At 39.8% G+C, this 25040-nt stretch overlaps 1 protein-coding gene across 1 annotated transcript in view; it reads right to left on the bottom strand.

The window, feature by feature from the left end:
• Positions 1-24086, bottom strand: part of SLC26A8 (solute carrier family 26 member 8) — a 42029-nt gene extending 17943 nt beyond the window's left edge. The window contains exons 1-9 of the mRNA XM_039319942.1: positions 24059-24086; positions 17870-18057; positions 16965-17104; positions 14627-14743; positions 10823-10998; positions 9908-10072; positions 3547-3696; positions 2640-2722; positions 1339-1486 (exon numbers count right to left, since the gene is read on the bottom strand). Coding sequence (XP_039175876.1) covers positions 1339-1486; positions 2640-2722; positions 3547-3696; positions 9908-10072; positions 10823-10998; positions 14627-14743; positions 16965-17104; positions 17870-18057; positions 24059-24061 — 1170 coding nt within the window. The 5' untranslated portion in view covers positions 24062-24086. The remainder of the gene's footprint in view (positions 1-1338; positions 1487-2639; positions 2723-3546; positions 3697-9907; positions 10073-10822; positions 10999-14626; positions 14744-16964; positions 17105-17869; positions 18058-24058) is intronic.
• Positions 24087-25040: the final 954 nt, after the last annotated feature.

The raw sequence follows: 25040 nt of genomic DNA, 5'->3' as shown, positions 1-25040 counted from the left end.
AGAATCAACAGCATCACAATGGTGGGCGTGACTTCAGCAACCAACGTCCCATTCCTTTTTACATGTATGTAATATGTGCAATGCATGTTCAGAAGGAGGTGGGCTTGGTTTGCCAAGTTCTATCTGCAATTGTTGTTGACACACCACTGTGGGTATGGAAGGATTTCTGCCTAATCATGTTCAAAATGTGTACAGTATAGTCCAGTGTGGCAAGTTTAAGACGTGTGGACTTCAACTCCCAGAATTCCCCAGCCAGCATGACCAAGAATTAGATTTCCATTAATATCTCTGTTCTAATACTTAAAGCCATAGTTTTAACGGGCAATTACTTTTGTTGTTGTTGTTCCTTTTTGTACTTGTAACTTTGATATGATTGTATATGTTGTAATAGGCTTAAAGTCTTTCAGAATAGTTTAATTGCATTACTGATGCTGTCACACTTTTAATCATGACTAGGGACTTATTTAATTTAATTTACTTAATTTAGGTCTGCCTGACTCCAAACAACTTTAGGCGGCTTGTAATATAGTAAATAGATTAACATGCAATACAATTTTAAACCAAACCAACAAAAAATAGATAGGAAAGCAGATAAAATACAAGATGGCAAATCTGGCCATGATGTGGGAAGAGCCAGGTCTTCAAAGCGCTCTGGAACACTTATTACTGAGAGCCACGTGGATATCGTGGATATCGGGAGAAACTCATTCTGGGGGCAGGCCTCACAACAGAGAGGCACACCTTCGGGCTCCTGAAAGATGACACTGTTTAGTTGAAGGGACCAAAGTGTGCCAATCTTATTAGTTTGTATTGGCTGACAGACATCACAGGAGATAGACATTCCTTCAAATTACAATTCCTCTGCCACGTGGTGCTTTATAGGTCAAAGCCAGCACCTTAAATCGCAACCAAAAACATAGCGGATGATGCATACTAGTCACTGCCCATGCTGCTGCATTTTAGACCAATTGAAGCTTCTGAGGATTTGCTCCACACAAAGTGCATTGCAACAGTCAAGTTGTGAGGTGGCTAGGGCAGGAATGACTGTCTGGAGGGCCTCCTGCTCCAGAAAAGTGTGCAACTGGTACACCAGAGGAAGCTATGCAAAGGCTTTTGATTAATCAGTTAAATTAGTGAAGAATTGCTTTGTTTTTCATATTTATCTCAATGTGTCCCAATGTATCTCTAATGTCCTTGGAGACAAATAGCAACTACAGAGTTGCATTCCTTCCATAGACCTGCAAATCTATGGAAAAGTATATTTAATTATAATTGCTTTATTCTCACAGAGCTCCATCAATTTCTTGAAGTTTCTGCCTTCCGAAATATAACTATTACCTGAGTGTGTCTGATATGATAGTTGTGAATACTTGCATACTTCTTTCCCACAAAAATGAGAAGGAAGTAGCTTACTATTGCCAGAGATGAAGCATGTAATATAAGTTTGCCCAGTTTTGAGAAGACAGGTAGTGTAGGCTTCAGAAACCTGAAACAAAAGAGATGCTTCAGTCCTATGTAGAGAACATACTTGAACACTCTGATTAGGATATATAAGCTGTAGCTCTATTTTTTTACTGATTTATTACCATCTCTTTCAACCTACAATTTTGTGCACCAAGCAAGTAGTGCTAATAATAAATAATAAATATGTGCATGCTTGGGTTTCAAACACTGACTTTTATGTACTTATTGTTAGCTATCTTAGAAACCTTTTCTGAAAGCTAAGACAAATAAACTTTAAATAATTTAAAAGTTTAAATTGAGTAATGGACAATATTTTTTCTCTAGTAGAACATAGAAGGTTTGGGCAACACTTTAAATTTCATCTCCAAAGAGTGCTTTGGATAGTGAACACAACACCACCCTGCACTCATTAAAGCAGTTGTCTCTTTTCCAGAGGTCACACAACTACCCTTCCCAGCTGCCATGTAATCCTGGAAAGGAGAGAGGTGTTTTAAGGTGTTACACAGACATCCCCATGTCTTCCAAAGCAACTTTCAGAGATCAATTTTGACATTTTACATAGTACTAAAGAGTCAATTTAGAGTTGCCTGAACCGTGGGATGAACAGCAAATAAATTTGATAAGTAAAATAAAATAATACATTATTATTCTTAGCTCATTTTAAGAAGCATGCAGTAATTACGGCTCTTTATGAATACTGATAGTCCACACATGACACTGATGGCTAGAACAAAGAATCTTTACACTGTTCAGTAAATGTTAACTCCTGTCCTCATTGAGTACCTCTCAAAGAGAAATTATATAGAATATTTCAACACTGTTGGCTTGACTAAATGCTGTTGGTATGCACATGACCACAAATAGAGACAGCAATGTAGATTTGAGTGACAAAATTGAAATATTTATAAGAATAAGATTTCAGGTTCATGCCTTGGTAAATGTTTCACAGGAATTTCAAGCTGGTGTATTATTACCAAGAATACTTCTATACCCAGTTCTTCAATTTCAACATTATTTCCTTTCCTCTTTCTTATTTTATTATTTTAATTTTGGAGGTTTATTATTTTTTCTTCTTTTACCCCACCCTGCATATCTTAACCTGAAAGGGAATAGTATGATAAGTACATATTTATACATGTATGAAAGATACATAATATCAGATTTAGATTACACACTTGTGGGGAGTCACTGAAAAAACTCCCTGACTGGATTCAGCATGTAGATGAGTTTGGGTAGAAAGCATTGTAAATACAATGATCTGTAAAAGAAAAAAAAAATGCATTCTATATTATTTGAGATGAATATTCTTTATTTAAATTTATTCTTTATTACATTTGTATACCCTCAAATTCAGCCTTGATTAATGGCAATTACAATGTCAATATCTATCTTGGCATTATGGACGAATAATTGTCCTGTTTTGGCCAGACATTGAAATAGACACTAATAATATTCAGTGGTATAATGCCAAACAAGACAGACTTTTGATTAGTTACTACAACCAGTAGGACACAATCACCTGTGCAAAGATTAGTATTGGGAGGGAAAAAACAGTTTCATGGTCAGAAAAGCATTTTCCCCCACAGCAAGTTTCTCTGATACTGAAGCTTAAGGCCGAATGTTTAATGTTTAAATCTCCATTTCCCAAGAATGCATTTCTAAGGACAATAATAGACCATAACACTATTAGATAAAATTGAGTTTATCAGAATCATGAGCAAAATGTTCTTGCTGTCACTGCAATGAAGGCAAAGAAGGGATGATGTGGTGTCCCCTGAATTTGAGGAATGTGATAAAACAAATTCCTCTATTTTATCAGAGGACCTGAAATAAATTATAATAAGAGACAATGCTTTTTTTTAGATGCAGCATTTCCTTATCCTTCTTTGTGGAGAACTTAAGGCCAATATAATATATCCAAAATAAAGGAATAGCAAAATTTTTAAAATGCAGTTCTGTACTAAATAAACACAATGTTTGAAGGAAACTATTTCATGGATCCCTCTATGACTTCAAGTCATTTACAAAACTGTCACTTTGGGGGCATAAATGTAATTTTGTTGAAAAATGTCAGATATTTACCAAAACAAGTTCCATTGGAAACTCAATCGGATAATGTTTATAAGTTATTTTAATGCATTTGCTGACTCTCAGCAATAGTAAAGAAAGCAAAAACAGCAGGATACTGGTGGAATTTGCTTTAGGGAGACCCATGCAGTAGTATACCAAATTCTGAAAAAAAGAAAATGTCAACAAAATGTTCAGAATTAATTCTTGAATGTTAATTTGCTGCTAATAATATCAAGGTAAACATCAACATAGTCTTTTCAATGACATAGTTTTTTGCTTCAGAAATAAATATAGCTGCCTGTCTCATGCAGATGACTCTGGGGAGCTTACAATTAAATAATAAACAGTACAAAACATAAATAATAATAAAAAGAGCCATATAAACAAGACAGACATTAAAAACAATTAAGAACTAAAAACCATTTCATGGGTTCCACGCCACTCTTTAATCCTTGGGCCAGATAGTAAAACCAGGTCTTCAAACCCTTCTAGAAGGTTCTTCCAGAGGCCAGCCTATCTTAGAGGTAATTATTTTCCATAGGGCAGCAGAGAAGGCCCTCGTCCTGGGTGTTACCAAATGACACTTGTTGAGTCCGTGGCGGGAAAACAGACACGAGAAGCAGCTGGAGTTCTCAGTTTCATTTATTCAGCGTTCAGCTTACAGGAAGATGGCTTCAGCCTCGCCCAAACGCCTCGCAGCCTCTTATATAGGCAACTCCCGGGTAAATGGGTTACTTTTCCCGCGCCAGCACCCGCGCATGCGCACGGCGCTGGCGACAGCCTGTCTGGTCCCGGGCAGCTTTGCACCTGCCCGGGACTGCCTGCAAACGCCCGAGCCGTTTGCAAGGCTCGGGACATAACACCCCTTTCCCCCGGGCTAAAACTACTACCAACATACAACATTTATTTTATATGACATTTTGCTCCCCAGTGCTCCCACTGATTACTGGCTTTTGCCTTGCCAGCAATGTTATGTAATCTTCTAGATACTTAGGAGATTTCTTTGCTCTCTGTGACCTTCTTAGCTCTGGGTTACTGGCATAAGTCCCCTGACTGGAGGGAGGCGTGAGCCTGTTCTCTCTATTGTGCCCTGGTGTCTTCCAAGGACTGTGCCCCGATGCCTGGCCTGCTTGCTTGCCCACCGGGCTCGTCAGGCCAGGGCTTCTGTTACTTTGTGACCTGGTTGACCTACCTAGCTGTAGACCCTCAGGCCCCTTGAAGTGATAGCCGCTGCTGGGCGTCTCTGTAGAACCTCCTAGGTCAGTCCAAGACCTGTCAGGAGGCTGTCCATTCCCTGAACCCCATTCTGTGTTCGGGCTCGTGTGGGTTTCTGTACTTTCCCAAAACTCAGGTGTTCCCTGATTTGTGCTAGGGTGTTGTAGTCGGGACTTGGTTCCTCGACTAGCTCTGTGTATGTTTGACCCCCTGTAGGATTTGGGGTAAGGTCAGGCCAACCTTGGGAATTGTGTGCCAGCTCTCTTGCGGGGAATGATTTGTTGGGATGCCCCCGGGTATCCTCCGTTGCTGGAGTGCTGTGTGATGTGTGTGGAAAGTGAGTATGCCCCCGGGGTGACTCCCTGGCTGGAGTAGGCGTGAGTGCCTGTTGTGTGGGTAAGCTCCATGACTTTCTTTTCGGAGCAATTGCAGAACCTTGGGATGAGCCGTTTGTGGCTCCCTCAGTGGAGATGGGCAGTAGCTCTTGCCCTTCCCTTTGCTCCAAAGGGTCCCCCTCCCCCCCTGGAAAAGACCCAGGAGTCTCATCAGAAAAGTCTCGCCTAGAGCGAGTTGGTCGATGTGCCGACGCAGGACACGACCGTTGTCCAGGGCAACCTCGTAGGAGAGAGGACCTGTGATCCTGGACACAGAAGCGGGGACCCATGTATGACCAGGCCCGTAATTGCGAGCCCAAACCGGGGCACCCACAAGTAGTTGTCTAGGTGCCCTAGGATAGGTGAGGTAGATGAAGGCAGTCTGTCCGGATGCAACCGGTCAAGTCTAGTAGTAAGTTGGCGCCCCCAACGAAGTTCAGCTGGACTTCTCCCTGTAGAAGTGGACGGTGTGGTGCGATAAGAAAGGAGAAAGTCAGCCAACCTGTGATGCCAGTCCCCGTAGGTGAGTCTCTTCAAGGCGTCCTTTGCGATGCGCACCATGCGTTCAGCCATACCGTTGGTGGACGGGTGAAAAGGCGCAGACGTGGCATGACGAATCAGGTTTGCCTGTAAGAAAGCTTGGAATTCGGAGGAGGTGAATTGAGGGCCGTTGTCGGACACAATGACATCTGGCAGCCCGTGTGCAGCAAAAATCCCCCTCAGTACCTGAATAGTCTTTGCAGTGGTGGTGGATGAGACAGGCACAACCTCAAGCCATTTTGAATGGCTGTCAACAAGGACCAAGAAGAACTGGCCCTGAAAGGGCCCAGCGTAGTCAATGTGCACCCTAGACCATGGGGACTGTGTTTCCTCCCATCTATGCACAGGAGCTTGGGGCATCTCTGGGCGAGATCGTTGGCACAGGTGGCATGCGTGTACCTTAGCCTCAATATCTTTATCTAAAGCAGGCCACCACAAGTGGCTGCGTGCAAGAGCCTTCATACGAACAATGCCAGGATGACCCTCGTGGAGGGATTCTAAGACCCTAGTCCTCATTGAGGTGGGAATGACAACTCTGTTTCCCCAAAGCAGACAACCCTGAGAAAGGGACAGTTCGTTTCTTTTGGACCAGAAACTCTGAAACTCAGGACTAGGGCAGTGCTCAGGCCACCCGGACAGGACCCAGGAGCGGACACGTGAAAGTGTGTGATCTGTACCTGTTTCAGCGGTAACATCCCTGGCACTAAGAGGGAGCTCAGGCAAGGCTTGGATTGATAGAATGTTGACAGCTGGCGCGGGGTCAGCTTCTACTACTGGCAGAGGCAATCTACTGAGGCCATCAGCATGGCCCATTTCTTTCCCAGGCTTGTGGAGTAATGAAAAATCATATGCAGACAAGAAAATAGACCACCTAAGCATTCTAGGGGAAATGATGTGGGGAGTCTGCTTACGTGTGGTAAACAGTCCCAGCAGAGGCTTATGGTCAGTGAAGACCGTGAAATGCCTGCCATATAGAAAATCGTGGAATTTTTTAATTCCAGCAACAACAGCCAGAGCCTCCCTGTCTATCTGAGCGTAGTTGCGCTCGGCAGAAGACAGTGTTCTGGAGTAGTATGCAATAGGAACCTGAGTTCCATCAGACCTGAGGTGACTCAGGACAGCTCCAACCCCGTAGGGGGACGCATCACAAGCGATGCACACAGGGAGAGACTCGTTGAAATGTGCAAGAACACTGTTAGAAGTGAGCAAGGCCTTGACTTCTTTAAAGCAAGCCTCATGCGCTTGTGACCACAGCCACACAGCCTGTTTGTCTAGTAGCCTGTGAAGAGGCTCAGCTACACTAGCTTTATGTGGAAGAAAAGAATTGTAGAAATTCAGGAGGCCTAGGAAGGCCTGAAGTTCGGCCTTAGACTTTGGCCTGGGTGCATCTAAAATAGCAGTTAGTTTGGATTCAGCAGGATGAATCCCAGCAGCATCAATTTTGAATCCCAGAAATTCAGTAGAAGGCACCCCAATCTGGCATTTGTCTTTTCTGAGCTTGAGGCCTGATTTCCTGAATCTTAACAGGACAGCCCTAAGCCTTTCAGCTAGAATGTGTGTGGAGTCTCCTGCAATCAAGACATCGTCAAAGTAGGGGCAGACCCCTGGTATACCTCGTAGTGTGTTTTCCATAACGCTTTGGAAAATCCCAGGAGCGACATTCACTCCAAACTGTAGCCTTTTTACCTTAAAGGCTCCCCTGTGGGTCACAATGGTCTGAGCTATGGCAGCATCATCATCAACAGGCAGCTGTTGATATGCTTGAGCTAGGTCAAGCTTTGCAAAAACACGCCCCCCCTTGAGAGAGGCCAGGATGTGACTGACCACAGGAACAGGATAGGCATGTTGCTGCAATGCCTTATTGAGTGTGCATTTGTAATCAGCACAAATGCGAATGTCCCCATTTGCCTTTAGAGGCGTGACAATGGGGGTCTCCCACGGGCTGGAATCAACAGGTTCTAGGATTCCCTGTTGGATTAGTTTGTCTAATTCAGTGTCAATCTTACTTTTTAAAGCAAAAGGGACCCTTCTTGCTTTAATCCTAATGGGAGTGACAGTGGGGTCTAGCTTTAAGGACACAGGTGGTCCTTTGAATGTGCCCAGCTGGGGGCTGAAAACATCTGCAAATTCTTTGCAGACTTCCTGTAGGTCGAGTGTTTGTAAGCTGTTGAGTCCTGTGACGTGTATCCCCAGGGCCTCAAACCAATCGAGTCCTATGAGACTCGTTCGTTCACCCCCTACTACTAATAAGTCTAGTGGACCTTCAAAACTCTTGTATTGCACGTTAAGGGTGGCCTCCCCCTTAACACACACTCTTGAGTTCTGAAAATCTGTTAATACAATATCAGAAGGCCTTAACTTGGCCTTAGACCCACTTCTGGAACAAATCTTCCTAAATGTATGCAATGAAATGATGGACAGGGCAGACCCTGTGTCTAGTTCCATAGATAATGGAACCCCTTGTAGCTTCACGTTGAGTGACAGCTTTTTCTTCATGGGCTTGTGTGTGCCTGTTCTACAGATGCTTCTTCGCGAAGCGCAAAACCCTACCCTATTCTGGCTGGGGAATCTGGTACCTTCAGGCGTTCTTCTTGGGGTTGTGCCTTTCGTCGGCCCAGACACACAGCTGCAATATGCCCTTGTTTGCCGCATGCCCGGCAGGTAGCGGAGCGGAACTTGCAGTCGTTCTCCTGTGGCGACCTCCACAGCCGATGCACTTGAGCGGAGCCGAAGAGCTTCCCTTCTGGTTCTCTTCCTTCGCGGGGTGTAGACGGTCGACTTCCTCGTCCGGATCCTCCTCGGAGTTTCGTCGGACGTCTTCCTGGTGCACGGACGCAACCCTCTGCACTGTTTTCTGATCGGCCGCATGTTTTTGACGGCGCCGCCTGCTGCTTCTTCTGCGGTGACTTCCCTTAAGGCGTCTTGGAAGGATAATTCTTCCTTTGCGAAAAGTCTCTGTTGTAGCTCGCGATGCCTTAACCCGCACACGAATCGGTCCCTCAGTCGTTCCTCGAGGTTCCTTGAACTCGCAGGGCTTGGCGGCCTTCCGTAACGCGGCGATGTATTCCTTGGCTGACTCACCGGACCGTTGATCCCTTTGTTCGAAGGTGTGGCGCCATGAGATAACGGACACCTTGGGGTGGAAGTGCTCCTTCAGCAGCTTCTTCAGGTCTGTGTAGCTTACAGACTCTACTGGGACAGGTGCTGCAAGGTTTTCTGCGATTTCGAAGGCGTCTTGGCCGCAAACGCAAAGCAGGGTGGCCGCCTTCAAGCTATCTTCCCTCACTTGGTTTGCCTTGAAGTAGTTCTCCATTCTGGATACGTAGGACTCCTACCGCTCTGGATGTGAGACGTCGAATTCCGAAAGCCTTCCGATTTTCGCCATCTTCGGATCTTCAGGAGACGGGTCTATCAGCCAGCCTACCCCCGAATGCGCACCGGATTGGCGGGCAGCTGCCGAGTCGACGCCGTTCCTCTTTCGCCGCTCAGGACTCCTTGGGTAAGCTTACACTTCTTCCTTTCCAGGTAGTGCAAGGCATCCCACCTTCGTCGCCAGTGTTGAGTCCGTGGCGGGAAAACAGACACGAGAAGCAGCTGGAGTTCTCAGTTTCATTTATTCAGCGTTCAGCTTACAGGAAGATGGCTTCAGCTCGCCCAAACGCCTCGCAGCCTCTTATATAGGCAACTCCCGGGTAAATGGGTTACTTTTCCCGCGCCAGCACCCGCGCATGCGCACGGCGCTGGCGACAGCCTGTCTGGTCCCGGGCAGCTTTGCACCTGCCCGGGACTGCCTGCAAACGCCCGAGCCGTTTGCAAGGCTCGGGACATAACAACACTACTCTGTGGATACACACTACCCACAATTAGTTTCTTCTGCTGAGCCCAATGGGGCAAATAAATAACCCGACCCTGGTAATGAAGACCCTTATGCTATACTTCTTTGCTATTATTCAGAAATTAAGTACCATCATGCTTAAAGGGGGTTGATTTGTCTTCACTGTTTTAAGAAAGTCAGTGGCATGTCATAAAGAAAATAATAATGCCTAAAAATGGGGAAGTTAAGTCCCTGGTGAGAATTAGGATTTCTCATGTGTATTGTGACGACTTATTAGTATATCATTTCAAATGAAGGAATTTGATAACTAGTATCTTTCACTCTTCATGGAAAATACGTTAATACTGACTTCTATTTCTCCCCATTCCTGTCAAGAAAGAGGAAAGTTAAAAATAGCGGTTTTACTCACATAAAAAAATGACAATGGGCCTGCATGAAAATCAATTACAATTCCAAAGATGAAAGAGAACTGAGATATAATCACATGAAATGCTGCTGCTGTAAGGTAAGCATTCATGAGACTCTCTGAGACATATGTTGTAACAAATCCCAAGCCAATGATGCCCAAAAGTACCTGGAAAGGAACAAAAGAGATGGTTAAAATAGGGGGAAAAGGGGCTTTTAAAGAAAACATATAGCTGCCCTATTTCTGCAGGACTTTGCTATTATACACCTGAAATTTAAAGAAGCTATACTATTTCTCTAAGTGAATATTTTGCAAGTGCAGAAAAAAATCATCTGTTTTATGCCTCCAAATTAGTCAATGTTCTGAGATAAGTTGAAGTCAAGGGCCAGTAGTTCTTCCTGGCCAGCAATACCAAAAAAACATATAAAAAAATTGGTGAAATTTCACCAAATAATAATTATCTTGGATGAAATCTTAGGAGTTTTCATGTGAAATAACTGAAACCTTGCATAATTCTGGTGAACTCTTGAATGATTTCAATGTCTTCAGGCAAAATATCAGCTGATTTAACTTTCATTCAACTTTTGTGTTCAAATAGGTATCTATTACGTGATACTGCATTTTCATTCTGTCTTTGAAAATATCAAGAGTTTCCACTCTACATGAGGTGAGATGGAGGGAACTTAAAAGTCAGCATTTTCTGCCAGAGCTCCCACTCCTATAGAATCAGTTATTTCCAAAAATAAGATTAGTGTCCTTGTCACTATTATTCCCCATTGACACACATACACATAAACATAAACATACACCTACACACACACAGTATTATTAACTTAACTGACATGGCATTAAAGTATTTAGAATAAATAAATAAAAATGTGGCAAGAAAAAAAAAGATAATTCAAGTGGGTTTCCTACCTGAATAATCCCAACTAAAAATGTAGTAGATGCAGTGTGAGTTACTGCTTCCATATAATTTTGCATAAAAGTTTCATCAGAAATGTTGACCAAACTGCCATTAATTGGTAACTTTATTCTGAAATTAAGACTACTCTGAAAATTTGCTGCCATTGCATTAAGAATGCTGAAAGAACCTGTTGCCAAAAAGCAGAAATTCAAGATAAAAGCCAAAGCCAATATAAATTCAGCTACATATTAATGGTCACAAGGTAATTCTCATCATTTCTCTAAAGACCCTGAAGTATAAAATGCTTTCAGAATACCAGTTTGGTCTAGTGCAGGGGTAGGCCACCTTGGCTCTTTTATGACTCGTGGACTTCAACTCCCAGAATTCCTGAGCCAGCAGGACTTCAACTTCTGGGAGTTGAAGTCCACGAGTCATAAAAGAGCCAAGGTGGCCTACCCCTGGTATGTGATTTCCAGGGCCACATTAGGCATGAAACCTGGCTGGGTTTGGGGCAGTCACTCTCTCTCAGTTCACCTCACCTCACAGGGTTGTTGGGGCAAAATAGAAGGAGGAAATAGTATTGGTTATATTCACTGCCTTAAATTATTTATAAAAAAAATAATAAAGGCAGGTTATAAACAAATCAACAAACCAACAGATAAACTGCTTCTCTGCCTATTATTTCTTCTGGTATTCTGATGTCAGAAGTTACATCACTGGGCATTCAGGAACAGTGATGCCCAAACCGTTGTCCATAAATCATCACCAGAGAGATTCACCAGATTTATAGGAACTCTGTGTTAACCTTTGTCAGCTGGCTAGAGCCTTATCCTAACCTAAGCATACCCAGCGCCAACTCATGTTCACCATTAGTCAACCCCCGAAGCTATATAGCTCCTCTAAACTGGTATCATATAACTTTTATTTCAATCAAGAGATTTAAATCAAGAGATTTATGGAGTTTACAGACTAGTGGCATTCGATTAAATACTTTGCTTTTTACTATCTAGGATCAAGAGACAATCCCGGGCATCTCCAGTTTGGATTGCTTTCATCAAAACAACAAAGTGATTTTATGCTCTAATGCTACAAGCTGTGCAACCTTTCAATGGACATGTCACAATGCACCTATAAATGAATGCTTGTGTCGTGATGGCATGATATTGGTTTCAGCAGACTGACCAATTTGACATCTCTGGAAACACTTTTGGCAATAAGGAGTATGAGACTGTGATATCTTCTCAACCCCAACCTGTCTAGTTTCTATAAAGTGTCAAAATAATTGTTGTTTAATGTGCTTTCGTTTTCACAATTTTTCAGAGTACTTTTGCTGTCCCTTACCATCCCGGGTTATTGTTATTTGTTTGCAAAAATGACATAAAACTGGTTCATAGAAATATAGAAATGATAATACAAAGAGCGATATAAGCATTGAAATTCAGAAAACTTGATAATAGGGAACAGATCTTAAAAAATGTCATTGACTATGCATCTATATAAGCTATGCATATAAGCCAGTGGTGGCGAACCTATGGCACGCGTGCCAGAGGCGGCATTCAGAGCCCTCTCTGTGGGCATGCATGCCATGCCCCGGAGATGGCAACCGTCCCTCTTCAACCAGCCATCCGCTAACTCGCTGAAGTACCACGTGGCTGGATGCATCCCAGCACAGCTGGTTTCTCTCCCCCATCCCATCCCTCCTGGCCTTGCATGTTCTCCTTTTCCTGGGCACGACCCACTACATCGCCTCCTCAGCTGTCGGCTGGCCATCCAACTCAGAGGCAGCTTCTCTGAACTGCTGGCGACTGGCTGCGGAGTCCCAGAGTGCGCCGGTTGAGGGGCTGGCAGGGTGTGGCTGCTGACGGACACTATCAGCCCCCATGCGCTCGCTGGCCTCTGTGTGAGGGGACCGATGATGTCAGGCAGCAGCCGCCCTGGCCCTTGCCTCACCTTGCCTTGCAACAATGGCATCCCCACCCTGCCTCACCTCATCCTGCAAGACAAGCCTCCTGCCCACTGCCCCACCTGCCAGAGACCCCCTGCCTGGCCCCTACAGGCATCCCTCCTCACGAGCAACATCGAGGTGACCACGCCTACCTTGGCCACACCCACCCAATCTGCCATGACCACCACAGCCACGCCCATATGGAAACCATAAATAGGAAATAAACTGATGAATATTTAAAAATAGGATTTCATTGGCTGGAGATGCACGTCACCTTAGGACATGTAACTTGTCAAATGATGCCCTCAAACTACAAGTTGTTATTATACGACAAAAGGTACATAAAATAATTCAAATGCTCATATTTAATCTGGGGTTAATTTGAGATTACAAAATTCAGTATAACTTCAAAAGTTTTTTTAACATGAAGAGATTGGGAAGATACACACAAAAGGAATTATAATAATTTTATTTGCTGAAAAAACTGAATTTCCATTCTCTTGAAGGAAAAGGTGTATAGAGGGTACTTTTGTTTAATAGGATGCTCCCTATCTTTTTCAATATTCATTTACTGGCCCATAAAATGCCACTGAACTATCAGAAAGAACTAATCATTTGCACATTTATTCATTATTAACAGTCACCAATATCTAATAAATTGGCAGTATTTAGCTATCAAGAGCTCAGGAAATGTGGAATTATAGAATCCCAGAATAGGAAAGGACATAGGAAGCCTTCTATAACTTACATTCATTATTTTATATCTCATCTTGTGGATTGTAGAGGGCATATATATGGAGCTGAATTGGGTCTAAACTAAAAATAGTTCATTTGCTAGAAATATTGTAAGCTCATCTCATTCATCTGAATAAATCTTGTTTAAAAAACTATCAGAAATGTACTTGATGAACAATCACTTTTGATTCTCAGACAGCTGCCAAAAAGACAGGCCTATTAACTAAGGTGCAGCAGAGTGGAAATGAGAGTAGAAATGTGTATGTAGCTTTCTTTTCTCTTCCAAAATATAATCACTGAAGTTGGCAAAGCAAGAGTCAGTCATTTCCTAGGCTAGAGAATCATTATATAAACATTTCTCAGTTACCCAAGGCCAATAAATCAAGTATTCATTAACTTAGAAAGAACATAGGGAAAAGCCTAGAATTTGCAGCAAAATTATATACAAAGGTTCTGACTTCATTGTACAGCAATGAGTTTAAAGCTTCATTTTTGTTTTGGAAAACAGATGCTCATCTAGCCAAGTCATGTCTGAGAATCTTTTGACAAATCGACAAATCAAGTGAGGAGTAAAGAGTTAAGCATTTGGAGAGCTGTGATTTGCTGTTGCACTTGGCTCTCTGAAATAGAGGTCTTTTTGGAGCCTGAAAATGGTAAGAAACCTACTTTTACCAGCAATTATGTCTGGATTTCAGAGAACAGCCCTTTACAGAGTGATTACGAAGAGAAATTACAAAGAGAGAAATCATCTATTTAACTTCCAAATTTTTACAAATAAACTCACCTATTTACATTGAAACAAGTGTAAAATATTGCTAAGAGAAGAATCATGGAGAACTTACAAGAATCATGATTTTTTAATAAAACTAATTGATTGAATAGATAAATCAAACTTGATATAGTCGTTTTTTAAAATATTTATACAGTTTTCTTTAGCTTTGTGAATTATTTGATGACAGGTAATAAAAATATGGTATTAACAGAAGACTTAAGAGATAAATGTGAAATAAAAGTCAATATGTTTGAAAGTATAAATTAACAAAAACAAGTTTTTTTAATGAATCAGTACATCACTTCTAATGACAAATAACCCCATATACCTTTAAATGGAATGAACAGATAGCATAGTACTTACCAATAGACATATGTTGTGAAGTTCCAAATATAACATATATTAAAGAGCAGCAAAATGCAGAATAAAAATTATTTATAACTGGAATTGGTAATCCGGTCAACGCTATTCCTGATAATCCTATAAGGAATGCATATTTTAAAATATACTCTCAAAACTGATACAAAGCAAAAAGCTCACTGCCCATTTGTAGAGAAGGATAATCCAACCTGCCCTATTTTATTATAATTTCTTATTCTAATAAATAATCTGTTATCCATATGACTTAGATCTCACTCTAGAAATCTATAACTCTGGGAAAGATGGGAGGAAAGAGAAGAGGACAACCAGTGAGAATGACTGTATTACTGGAAGACCCGAAAGGTCAGGCTGAGGACAAATTATGGTCATTAAGAGTCCACTCCAACTTGATGGCTCATGATGAGCCAATCAATCTTCATATGGCACTGTTTTCTGGGAAGAGCATCCACCATTGGCAAGATGTATCTAAGTAAAAAGTCTGCTTTTTTCCTCTTCTAAATCTCTCTGGATGTTGCTTATATCTTTCCCTCCAACTATCTAGTTAATGACACATAAAGGGGAATCTAAGAAGCCCAATTATTGTATTTTCTTATGTTCTTCCAGCAGTGGGCAAGGGGCAAAATGTGGCAAATGAATACCAGAGGTGGAGCTGGATTCGAGTGAGTTTTTAACCAACCTTCTCTTGATTATTTGCAAGCCTGGTATAGCTTCAGAATGACTGGAATAGCTTCAGAATGACTGGAATAGCTTCAGAATGATCTGAAGGAGCACTTTGGACACAGATAAGATTTAACCTCAGTTATTCACTTAATCATGACTATCCATTAGTGGTCTTGGATACATCAATGTCTAGTGAGAACAAAATAGGCAAACCCTTGCCTGGAAAAAGGGTAGATTGTAAACATGTTAAATGTAATAAAATGTATGTTAGTACTATCACCACCACTACTGCTAGACATGCTTCAAAACTTGAACAATCTCAGTTGCTGCAAACACACAAAACAAGCATTTCCACTAGAACAGCCATGGCATTTTAACTTCAAAAAGCCTTTGGACCCCTATGCTGCCATTTCATTAGCAGGTTTCATGGATCAGAGTCAAATATATGAAGTATGGTCCTGAAATAACATTTTATACGTACACAGTTGTTGGAGAGAAGAGGGACAAGGGAATAGTGGCTCTGTGCCCATTGCTGACTCAAGTTAATTGGAAGGCAGCAATTTTTATTTCCATTAGAACCAGAACTAAGAACCAATCATATACTGTGTCTGGTGAGCTTGCCAGAAACATTGATGATTGTAAGATGAAAAGTACAATTAGCAGGTCCCAAACTATATACTTCCTGTTGCTATATCTGGAGTAAGCACACAAAGAAAACCTCTTTTTTCTGTGATACTGATTCTAGTGCATCATAGGCTACATTCAGACGTTCTTTAATAATGTATGAGCAAATCTTGAAGCACGTAAAAGGATTTCATTTTTATGGACAGTTGATACTAAAGAATATTAATTTTTGAACCAGAAATGTTTTTGTTTATATCGCTACTTCATTTTAATATACATTAAAAAAAAAAAGAAATCCATTATATTAACTCTTGTTTCATTATTTCAGGTACAAAAAAAATCCTTTGTTTTATAGTTTAGTATAGATGTAATCACTACATCTATTGAATTGAACTTCGCTGAAGGTGCCTTTTCCTTTACAGATTCCTAGTTTTTAGGTAGTCCTTGACTTACAACAGTTCATTTAGTGACTGTTAAAAGTTACAACGGCACTGAAAACAGTGACTTATGACCTTTTTCACACACTGTTTTTCACTTATGACCACTGCGGCATCCCTGTGTGATCAAAATTCAGATGCTTGGCAACTGACTTAGTTTTATGACGGCTGCAGTGTCCCAGGGTCATGAGATTATCTTTTTGACAAAGTCAAAGGGGGAAATCAGATTCACTTCACAACTTAATAACTGTGGTGATTCTCTTAACAACTGTGGCAAGAAAGGTCGTAAAACAGGGCAAAATTCACTTAACAACTGTCTTACTTAACAACAGAAATTTTGGGCTCAATTGTGGTCATACGGCAAGGACTATCTCTATCAGAGGCTGTTTTTGTTATCTCAGTCCAAACCCCATAGGCATTTATTTACTATAGAGCAATAAAGAGAGCTTCAGTCTAGGTCAGGAGTAGGCAACCTTGGCTCTTTTATGACTCGTGGACTTCAACACCTAGAATTCCTGCTCTAGGTTTTACTTCCATATGTGGAAAAGCCTGGAAAATTATCCACCTTGAAAGATTTTAAACAGAATGGATTTATTTACCTTGGAAAACCTGCACCATCCCTACATTTAGGCCAGCATGTATGTCTCCTAGAATCCATTCAGTAATGCGATAAGTATAAAGCCAGTTTAAAATAGGAAACATCTTGAGTATGAATTTCTTGAACCGTGCACATGAGAATCTGAAATAAATTAGATTGTACAGCAAGCCAATCGTTTATCTTGATTAAAAAAAAGGTTCAGTTGTTTTTATGATACATCGTGAGGTAATCTATAAACCAACAAGATACTCTGCCAATCATCAGCTCTGTATGTTTTTGTTAAATAATAGTCAAATGTATAATTCAGATTAGAATTCTATGTACCTTTCCCTCAAAGTAAGACCCATTAAACATAGTGGAAACCAATTTCTGAATCTAATAATCCACATTAATCAGAACAATTGGAGCTGGAAAACCACATGTTCCCAAGCATCATACCCAGGTACATCTGGGAAGCATGTCAGCAATTGTCCAATACAGAATTGGTTTAGGGATTAAGATCAGATTTCGCAGTAAGCAATGCGGCCAGCAGCTGCAAATTCTGCCTTACCCAATGTTGCCTATGAAAGGGTAGAACTCTCTGACATTGTAATATGTCAGCAATGGTACCCTGATGTGAAACTGTAATCATTATCTAGCCCATTTTAAACTGAAACTAGATTTTTCCACATATTTTCCACTATTGCCACTCTTCTCTTCATTACTGCATTTTTATTACACCTGATTTATTGGACCACTGGAGCTAATTTAGCTTTACATAAAAGAGAAGAAACTGTGCATGGTAAAGTCTGTAAACAATGATAACAGTTTCTAATATGATGCAGAAAAATGGGGTTTATAGTTTGATCTAGAGACATAACAAAGTGATCAAGTGTTGCGAGGAACAAACTTCCTGACTAATCTTACCTGCATTGGATCTTTCGTCCAGGTTTAGGGCTTTCAGATTCTTTGTTGAGCTGGGAATACATCTTTTGGTCATGCTCTTGTTCAAATTCTTCTTCATTGTACACCTTTCTGTTGATGTTATATGTCACCCTTAGTGGCACTCTCTCACTGCTAGTATTTGTATCTGGCTCCATTTCATTATATTGATCCTGACATTTTAAGAACAAATCTATTAAATTGGAAGAACATTTTATTTTGTGTCTCTTTTATGCTATTGTTTCCTGGCTCACAATACTTCTGAAACTCAACGGCTCATGTTCAAACAGAATGAAGCTGATTCCTATCAATTAGCCTCATTGTTACTATGTAATATCTGTTCTAAGAATTAGAAAACATTCAATAAGGAAAGAAAATCATTTGTGAAGTATCAGACACAAATTAAAAATAAAAAGCTGGACTGTCACACTGGAACGCTCCTATCTCTCATGCTTTTTCTTAAAATAATATTTATTTAATGCAAAGTGATTTTTTTTTCTCTTAATCTGCAGAAAATTCACAAATGGGTCCCTTCAGGTTCAAAGTATGCTGGTTACGTGAGAAAGAAAAAAAAACGCCAAAACTATTCTGCTCTTTTCCTCAGGACTAATTATCATTTTTAGTTAATTTAAGAATAATTTGAGGAATAATTTGAGAGGGAGAGGCAGTCCTGGCAAGAAACCACTGTGAGAACGATGCAATGTAAGGATAGTTTTAAGTATTGCTAAACATGTCTCTTGATAGCTGTTATGTGATATTACAAAAATTGGGTTAATTGACTTTGAGTCTTTCTCCACTTTGACTCATCATGGCACAAACATTGGAACATCTGCCATATTCTCATGATATTATTTTATCTGCTTCCCAGTTTATTAGTGAACCTCCTGTCAAAAGATTACATTTGAATTTCCTACTCAACATAAGAAAACAAGGAGATGCATTCAGAGACAGCCACAACTAAGGAATCAAAGCCATGCCCCCTTTTTTACATGCATCATGTAGGACTTGAATCAAGCTACTACTTGATCTTACTTGATTTTGTATTATCAGAGCAAGATTTTTTATTTTCTGCCATAAGTAGTAAGACATTTTCCTATTTTTTTACAGTTATCTCCAGCATAAGAAATACAAAATTAACACAAACATATTGGAAAAAGTCATTTTTGTAATGTTGATTTGTTTGTGAGATCTATCTCCCATGTTTCCATGTGGAGTTCAAGTTTGTTATTCCAGGAATAACAAACTGCTGAAAGAAAGCCACTGGCCACAGCTATTCTGCGAGCTTCCCTGACCAAGGATGGACTCAAACCTGAATCTTTTCAGTCCCAATCCAAGACACACATTACTATACAACCGCACACTGTTTCACTTTGAACGGCTTTTCTTATTTTCTATTCCCCCTTCATCTTAATTCCCCCAGCAGGGTACATGATACAGGCCTGTGGATCTGTTCCTTTAAAAATTATTATAAATTAACCTGGCCTAGAAGAGAATTTTAGTGGATATACTAACTGCATTAACTTAGGGCTTTTCAGGGCTTTGACTGTTCATGGCCTTCAGTCGAACTAAGATGCTTCTCAAACAGCAAATACGAAGTAGGGAATAACAACATGAAACAACCCTAGTTTCTAATGTTGCCTCCTAGAAGTAGAATCCGAATCTGCAACCAGCTAAATATTTTATTGGTCTGAACTGCCTAATAATTGCTCATCATACTCAATGCTGCCAAAAGACATATTAACTAGGACTCCCTAAGAGGATAGCCTATTCTTGTCTTGCTGCAATGTGAATTCTATAAGGGTTTACAGAATAAAATATTGCAGAGATGAGATACCTCTGTACTCCTTCCTTATCTGGCAATGGGTGTCCCCTGTGCAAAAAGATAATTAATGTACATGTATATACTGATGAATGGGCTGCTAAAACACACATATTCACTTTCCATGATTCTGTAACTCAACTACTTTTCCTTTTGATAAATCTAACTAGTGAAACACTGTAAGAATCTAAGATTCTTGGTTGTGAATGATTGCTTGGTTTTTGACATTTTTTTCTGACAGGTAGTTTGCTACTACTTATAATATAACTAATTTTATGATATGACATGTGGAGTACAGCAACAGATAACAAGACAACACCATCAAAACGGTAATTCGGCTCCAGTTTTAGTTTATAATCTCATACTGAATTCCTCTTATTTGCCTATTTTAATATGTATGCATTGTATTATTTACTAGGGATTTCAATGCTGTTGTCCTGTCTATATTTTTTTAGTTCTTGTAAAAAAAATTTTTTTAATTGCTAGCCATTGGCTATAATAAAGAATTATGATAATTCATTCATTTATATGACACAATGCAGTTTAAATATACTTCCACTTCAAAGTACTTATCCTTAAAAACTATATCTGCAATTTTTTTTCTCCCAGAATTGTAAAAAAAGAAAAAAGAATGTGATATAAAGAGCATATGAAGTCAGACAAATTATACATGGTTGATCAATGAAATAGAAATGCAAGGAAATAATTTTAAAAGTCCACAATTGCAATTTCAGGATGACCTTAGATTAATAAACAGTTGATATTTGGGGTCTGCTGATTTATTGGTAATTCATGATAATTATATTTTTATAAGAACCATTTAAAAATATCATCCATTAATTTTCAGATACTCTAGTTCCCAGAAAATGGATTAAATGCCTTCCACTAATCACTCAGAATTTCTATCCAGTGGGAAAAACATGTTTATGGCAGTAACATCTGTGTAATTGAAAGCAGAAATCCACTAAATTTATGAAACAACAAAGAAAAAATAATATAATATAGTAGGGCCAATCTAAGATATTTTGCTATTTGCCATAAAGCACAAGATGCCTTTCACTAAAAATTCTACATATTGAATATAAATTGAATCTTATTTCAACAGAGGCTGATGACAGGCCCTGAGTATTTACATTTATTCTCACAGTCTCTTCCCGCTGTCAGGACAAGTTGTTTGCTTTTCTGGAAAATGCTAAAGCTTTAATTCCTTGGATAATTTGTTACTGCAAATAAAACGTGATGGCTAGACTTCTCATTAAATTAATACTTTATTTAAGGTTCTATTGTGATGCCAGCCTGCATTCACAAGGATGCCAGCCTGTTCCTCCAACTGGAGTACACAGAGAAGAGCAACAAAAATGATTAGGGGACTGGAGGCTAAAACATATAAGGAAGGGTTGCTGGAATTGGGTATGTCTAGTTTAATGAAGAGAAGGACGAGGGTGGACATGATAGCAGTGTTCCAATATCTCAGGGGCTGCCACAAAAAAGAGGGAGCCAAGCTATTTTCCAAAGCACCTGAAGGCAAGACAAGAAGCAACGGATGGAAACTAACCAAAGAGAGAAGCAACCTAGAACTAAGGAGAAACTTCCTGACAGAACAATTAACCAGTGGAACAACCTGCCTCCAGAAGCGGTGAATGCTCCAACACTGGAAGTTTTTACGAAGAAACTGGACAGCCATTTGTCCGAAATGGTATAGGGCAGTGGTGGCGAACCTATGGCACGGATGCCAGAAGCAGCACTCAGAGCCCTCTCTATGGGCATGCATGCCGTCGCCCCAGTCATAGGCCTTCAGCTGGGTTTTATAAAACCTTTTCACTTTAGGCCTCCACCGCCGTGTACAAAAAAAAAGGTTCAATCAATCAGTCAATTTCAACTTCTCACAGGGAAAAAAAGATCTTGCAAAGTTGGAATTGATTGATTGAACTTTTTAGTCCCACCCAGTCTGCCGTTACCACTGCAGCCACGCCCACCCAATGGGCCACATCCACCCAATGGGCCACACCCATCTGGCACCCGATGATGCATAAGTGGGTTTTGGGTTGCAATTTGGGCACTCGGTCTCTAAAAGGTCTGCCATCACTGGTATAGGGTTACCTGCCTGAGCAGGGGGTTGGACTTGATGACCTCCAAGCTCCCTTCCAACTTTATTATTATTATTATTATTATTATTATTTCCTTGACTCAGAATCAGGACACAAAAAATAGAGTTGGAAAGGACCTTGGAAATCTAGTTCAAATCCCTGCTAAAGCAGGACACTGTGTAACATTCAGCATTGGGGAAGACAATACCTTTATCATATAAAAGCAAAGGGAGATGCCTCAGCCCTCCCTCTCATAGAGAAAAGTTCTGTTCTTTTAAAATGAGAGACAAAACTCCAGAGAAATGGAGAAAAAATGTTGCTGGCCATGAGCTGGCTTATACTCTCTCCCAAACGGTTGTGATAAATGGCTGAAATTAACCCCAGATGTCTAGGAGAAAAGAAGTAGGGAACTTTGCTTCTGGATTTATATTACATCTAAGAAATTCGTTAATGGTTAGGCAGAAGCTGCTTTATAGCTTAATTTATTGTGTGTGCGTGTGTGTGTTCTTAAATCTTGTATTCTTTATACCTCTCTCTATAGAGAGTAAGAAAGATCACCTTGAGAGAGATAGGCCAAATCCATTACCAAAGAGACAATGGGGAAAAAATGACTTAAGTCCAAAACAAGAGAAAGCATGCACAAAATATTCAGGCACACACTCCCTAATTTACATGATTATAAGGAGGGTAAGTGGTGAATAAAACACAGTCAGATTATAGCCAATATTAATAAAAGTAATGTTAGCCTTTGAATAAAGTAGATTTCTTGATTTGGTCTACATAGTTAGGCCTACAGGGTATAAACTGAGGGACTGCACCTACTTCAGTGTTTTATGCATATATCAGATTCTGCATGGGGATGCTTCCTTTCTTCCAAATCTCTTAAAATGATAATTTGTCTCTGAGAAATTATTTGAGCTCTGTAAAACTCAGAGCTTAGGATAATTGTAACAAATTGGTGTCATCTTTTGGTCTTTGGACTTTTTAGGCTAACCAATTTGCCAGCTGCTCTATATTGTTATAGCTATATAACTCTAGGTAGTTGTACAATCTTGTTGCTGCAACACTACATAGTTACAAGTTTACTTTATATATTTCTATTTTTTCTTTTAAATATTTCATTTTTCTTTATCTCTTGTGAGATTGGTATAATTCCAAATAGTGTGGTGGGGAAAACTCAACCCTTTAGTCACACTCTTTGATAATATAATGCCAGAAATTGGCACCCTAACAAATATTTCACTGTTATCTTTTTATTAGCAAGAACGCTACAGGACTTCTCTCTCTTATACTCACTGGGTGAGGGCACTATATAAGCCCCCACCACCCCGGAAGTTAAATAATATTAGTGGGAAGTACCAAATCAGTATCCTGGGGCAAAAGGTCAGGCCAAAGTATGAAGCTTCAGAAAGTTTCTGGGAGCGGAGCTTACTGCTCAGATTTGCTTGGTACAGGCTTTGTTTTAAATGATAAATAAAGCATTTAATTTATAAAGCCAATACTTAGAATAAGAACACGAAATAAAATAATCCACAAAAGCTTAAAAAGAATAACAATTTTTAGGAATTACTTAAAGTATATGAGGTGTTTATCTATTACCATTATTTTATACCATTTGCAATCATGCTCCCTTCTTTTGATCAGTGATCAACTCAGATTGGTCTTATAAAATAAAAGCTTCTGAAATAAAAGTTAGCCATTAGGTAGTTTTTTTTTTAAATGAATTTTAAAGATATTTTTTAATGATAAATAATTTTTCCTACAAATAAAAACTCCTCTCCTAGGCAGACATTCTTGGCCACTCTGGAGTTTGCCTATTTGTCATGAAGCCATGTTATTCCTCATTAATGGGAAGAGGTGAGGTCCTTAGCAAAATATGGAGACTGTGTTTTGCGTTACCTCTATGATTGGTATTACAGCAGTTCCAATCCTATCGATGAGAAACAGTGATGGGGAAAGTGTCTGCATTGTTCTTTTTATTAAAGATGGGTCTAATTTATAGCACTATTTGCTCACAGAATTGCAAGTAAGAGCTGCAAGCTGAAGCAGCTAAATCCTTATTCAATAATGTAAATCCCTGTGCTTCAATGGAGCTGGAGACTTTTATTTTGTTTCTGTAAGAATTTTCTCCTTCTCACTTTTTAATAGTAGCAATTACTTTTCTAAAATAATTTACATTTTTTTTAGATTTGATTATTAAACTGTTTATATATTCCACTTCTCCCTGCTCCTCCATTCACCCCCCCTCCCCCCACATTGTTAACTTACCATTTTTGGTCCAACTCTTTGTTCTCTTTTTTTTTTCTTTACCAGGTTGATGTTGTTGGTATCTTGGTAACAGTTAGAACTGCTTAGAACCTTTGGTTTTTTTCAAAGTATTATCAATGCCTGTCATTCTTAGTAGCACACAGATTAAACATTCTATTGTCTCATGAGAAATGACCAACTTATTTAGCTTTATGCAACCATTTCTGTGTATTCTCCAGGGCCGGGATCATGAAATGCAGTCAGTTATCTCTATAGTGAAAGTCTAGATGGTAAAAATTATATGGAAAAATGTATTGCCTTTGTATCATTTATTTGTTCAATTTCTATGGCCACCCATCTCGGTCAATGACTCTCTTGTAGAATTGTTGTTACTGTATTTTTAACCATAGTTCTGAAGCATTGTGTTAGCTGAAGGGTGAACTGGGATATACTCTTTCTCATGTGCTCCTTGAGAGCTATAGGACAAATTACCTATGTGTCAAACTCTTTAAGAGTCAAGTTCAGTTCAAAACAAAATACCAGCAGCATGGAATCATGACTGAATGCCCATTCATTTTGTACTGTATATGCATCCATATACAAACAGGGTGGGGCATTGATTAGAACATTATACTTACTATCTTGCAGATTTTGACTACAGCCTCACTCTTGCAGATGTCCCTGGGCTTTTCTAACCTCATTTATTAAAAGAGAAAGTGGATTTTCTTCATTTCTAGGATCCTTGTTATCTTTGAGTTTGCTAGGACAAAGCTTTCTTCATTTTTTGGGTAATGATCCTTTGATGAACTGGAAATCTAGTCTAAACTACTGGAGCAAAATCTTTTTCTTTTTAACCAAATGTTAACATTTTGCAAAGTGAGTTGATATTTTCTCAGGTTTTCTATGAAATTTTCTTTTATTGAGTTAACTGATGTTTTTTGGAACCTTTACCTCTGGTTTTTAACATTATCCACCAGACAGTAGAGAGTATTCAACATTCTAC

The sequence above is a fragment of the Crotalus tigris genome, unplaced genomic scaffold (assembly GCF_016545835.1).
Source record: "Crotalus tigris isolate CLP2741 ecotype Arizona unplaced genomic scaffold, ASM1654583v1 scf7180000023617.9722795, whole genome shotgun sequence".
NCBI lineage: Eukaryota > Metazoa > Chordata > Lepidosauria > Squamata > Viperidae > Crotalus > Crotalus tigris.
Note: the sequence above shows the minus strand (reverse complement) of the source record. Positions and strands in the feature narration are given on the sequence as shown.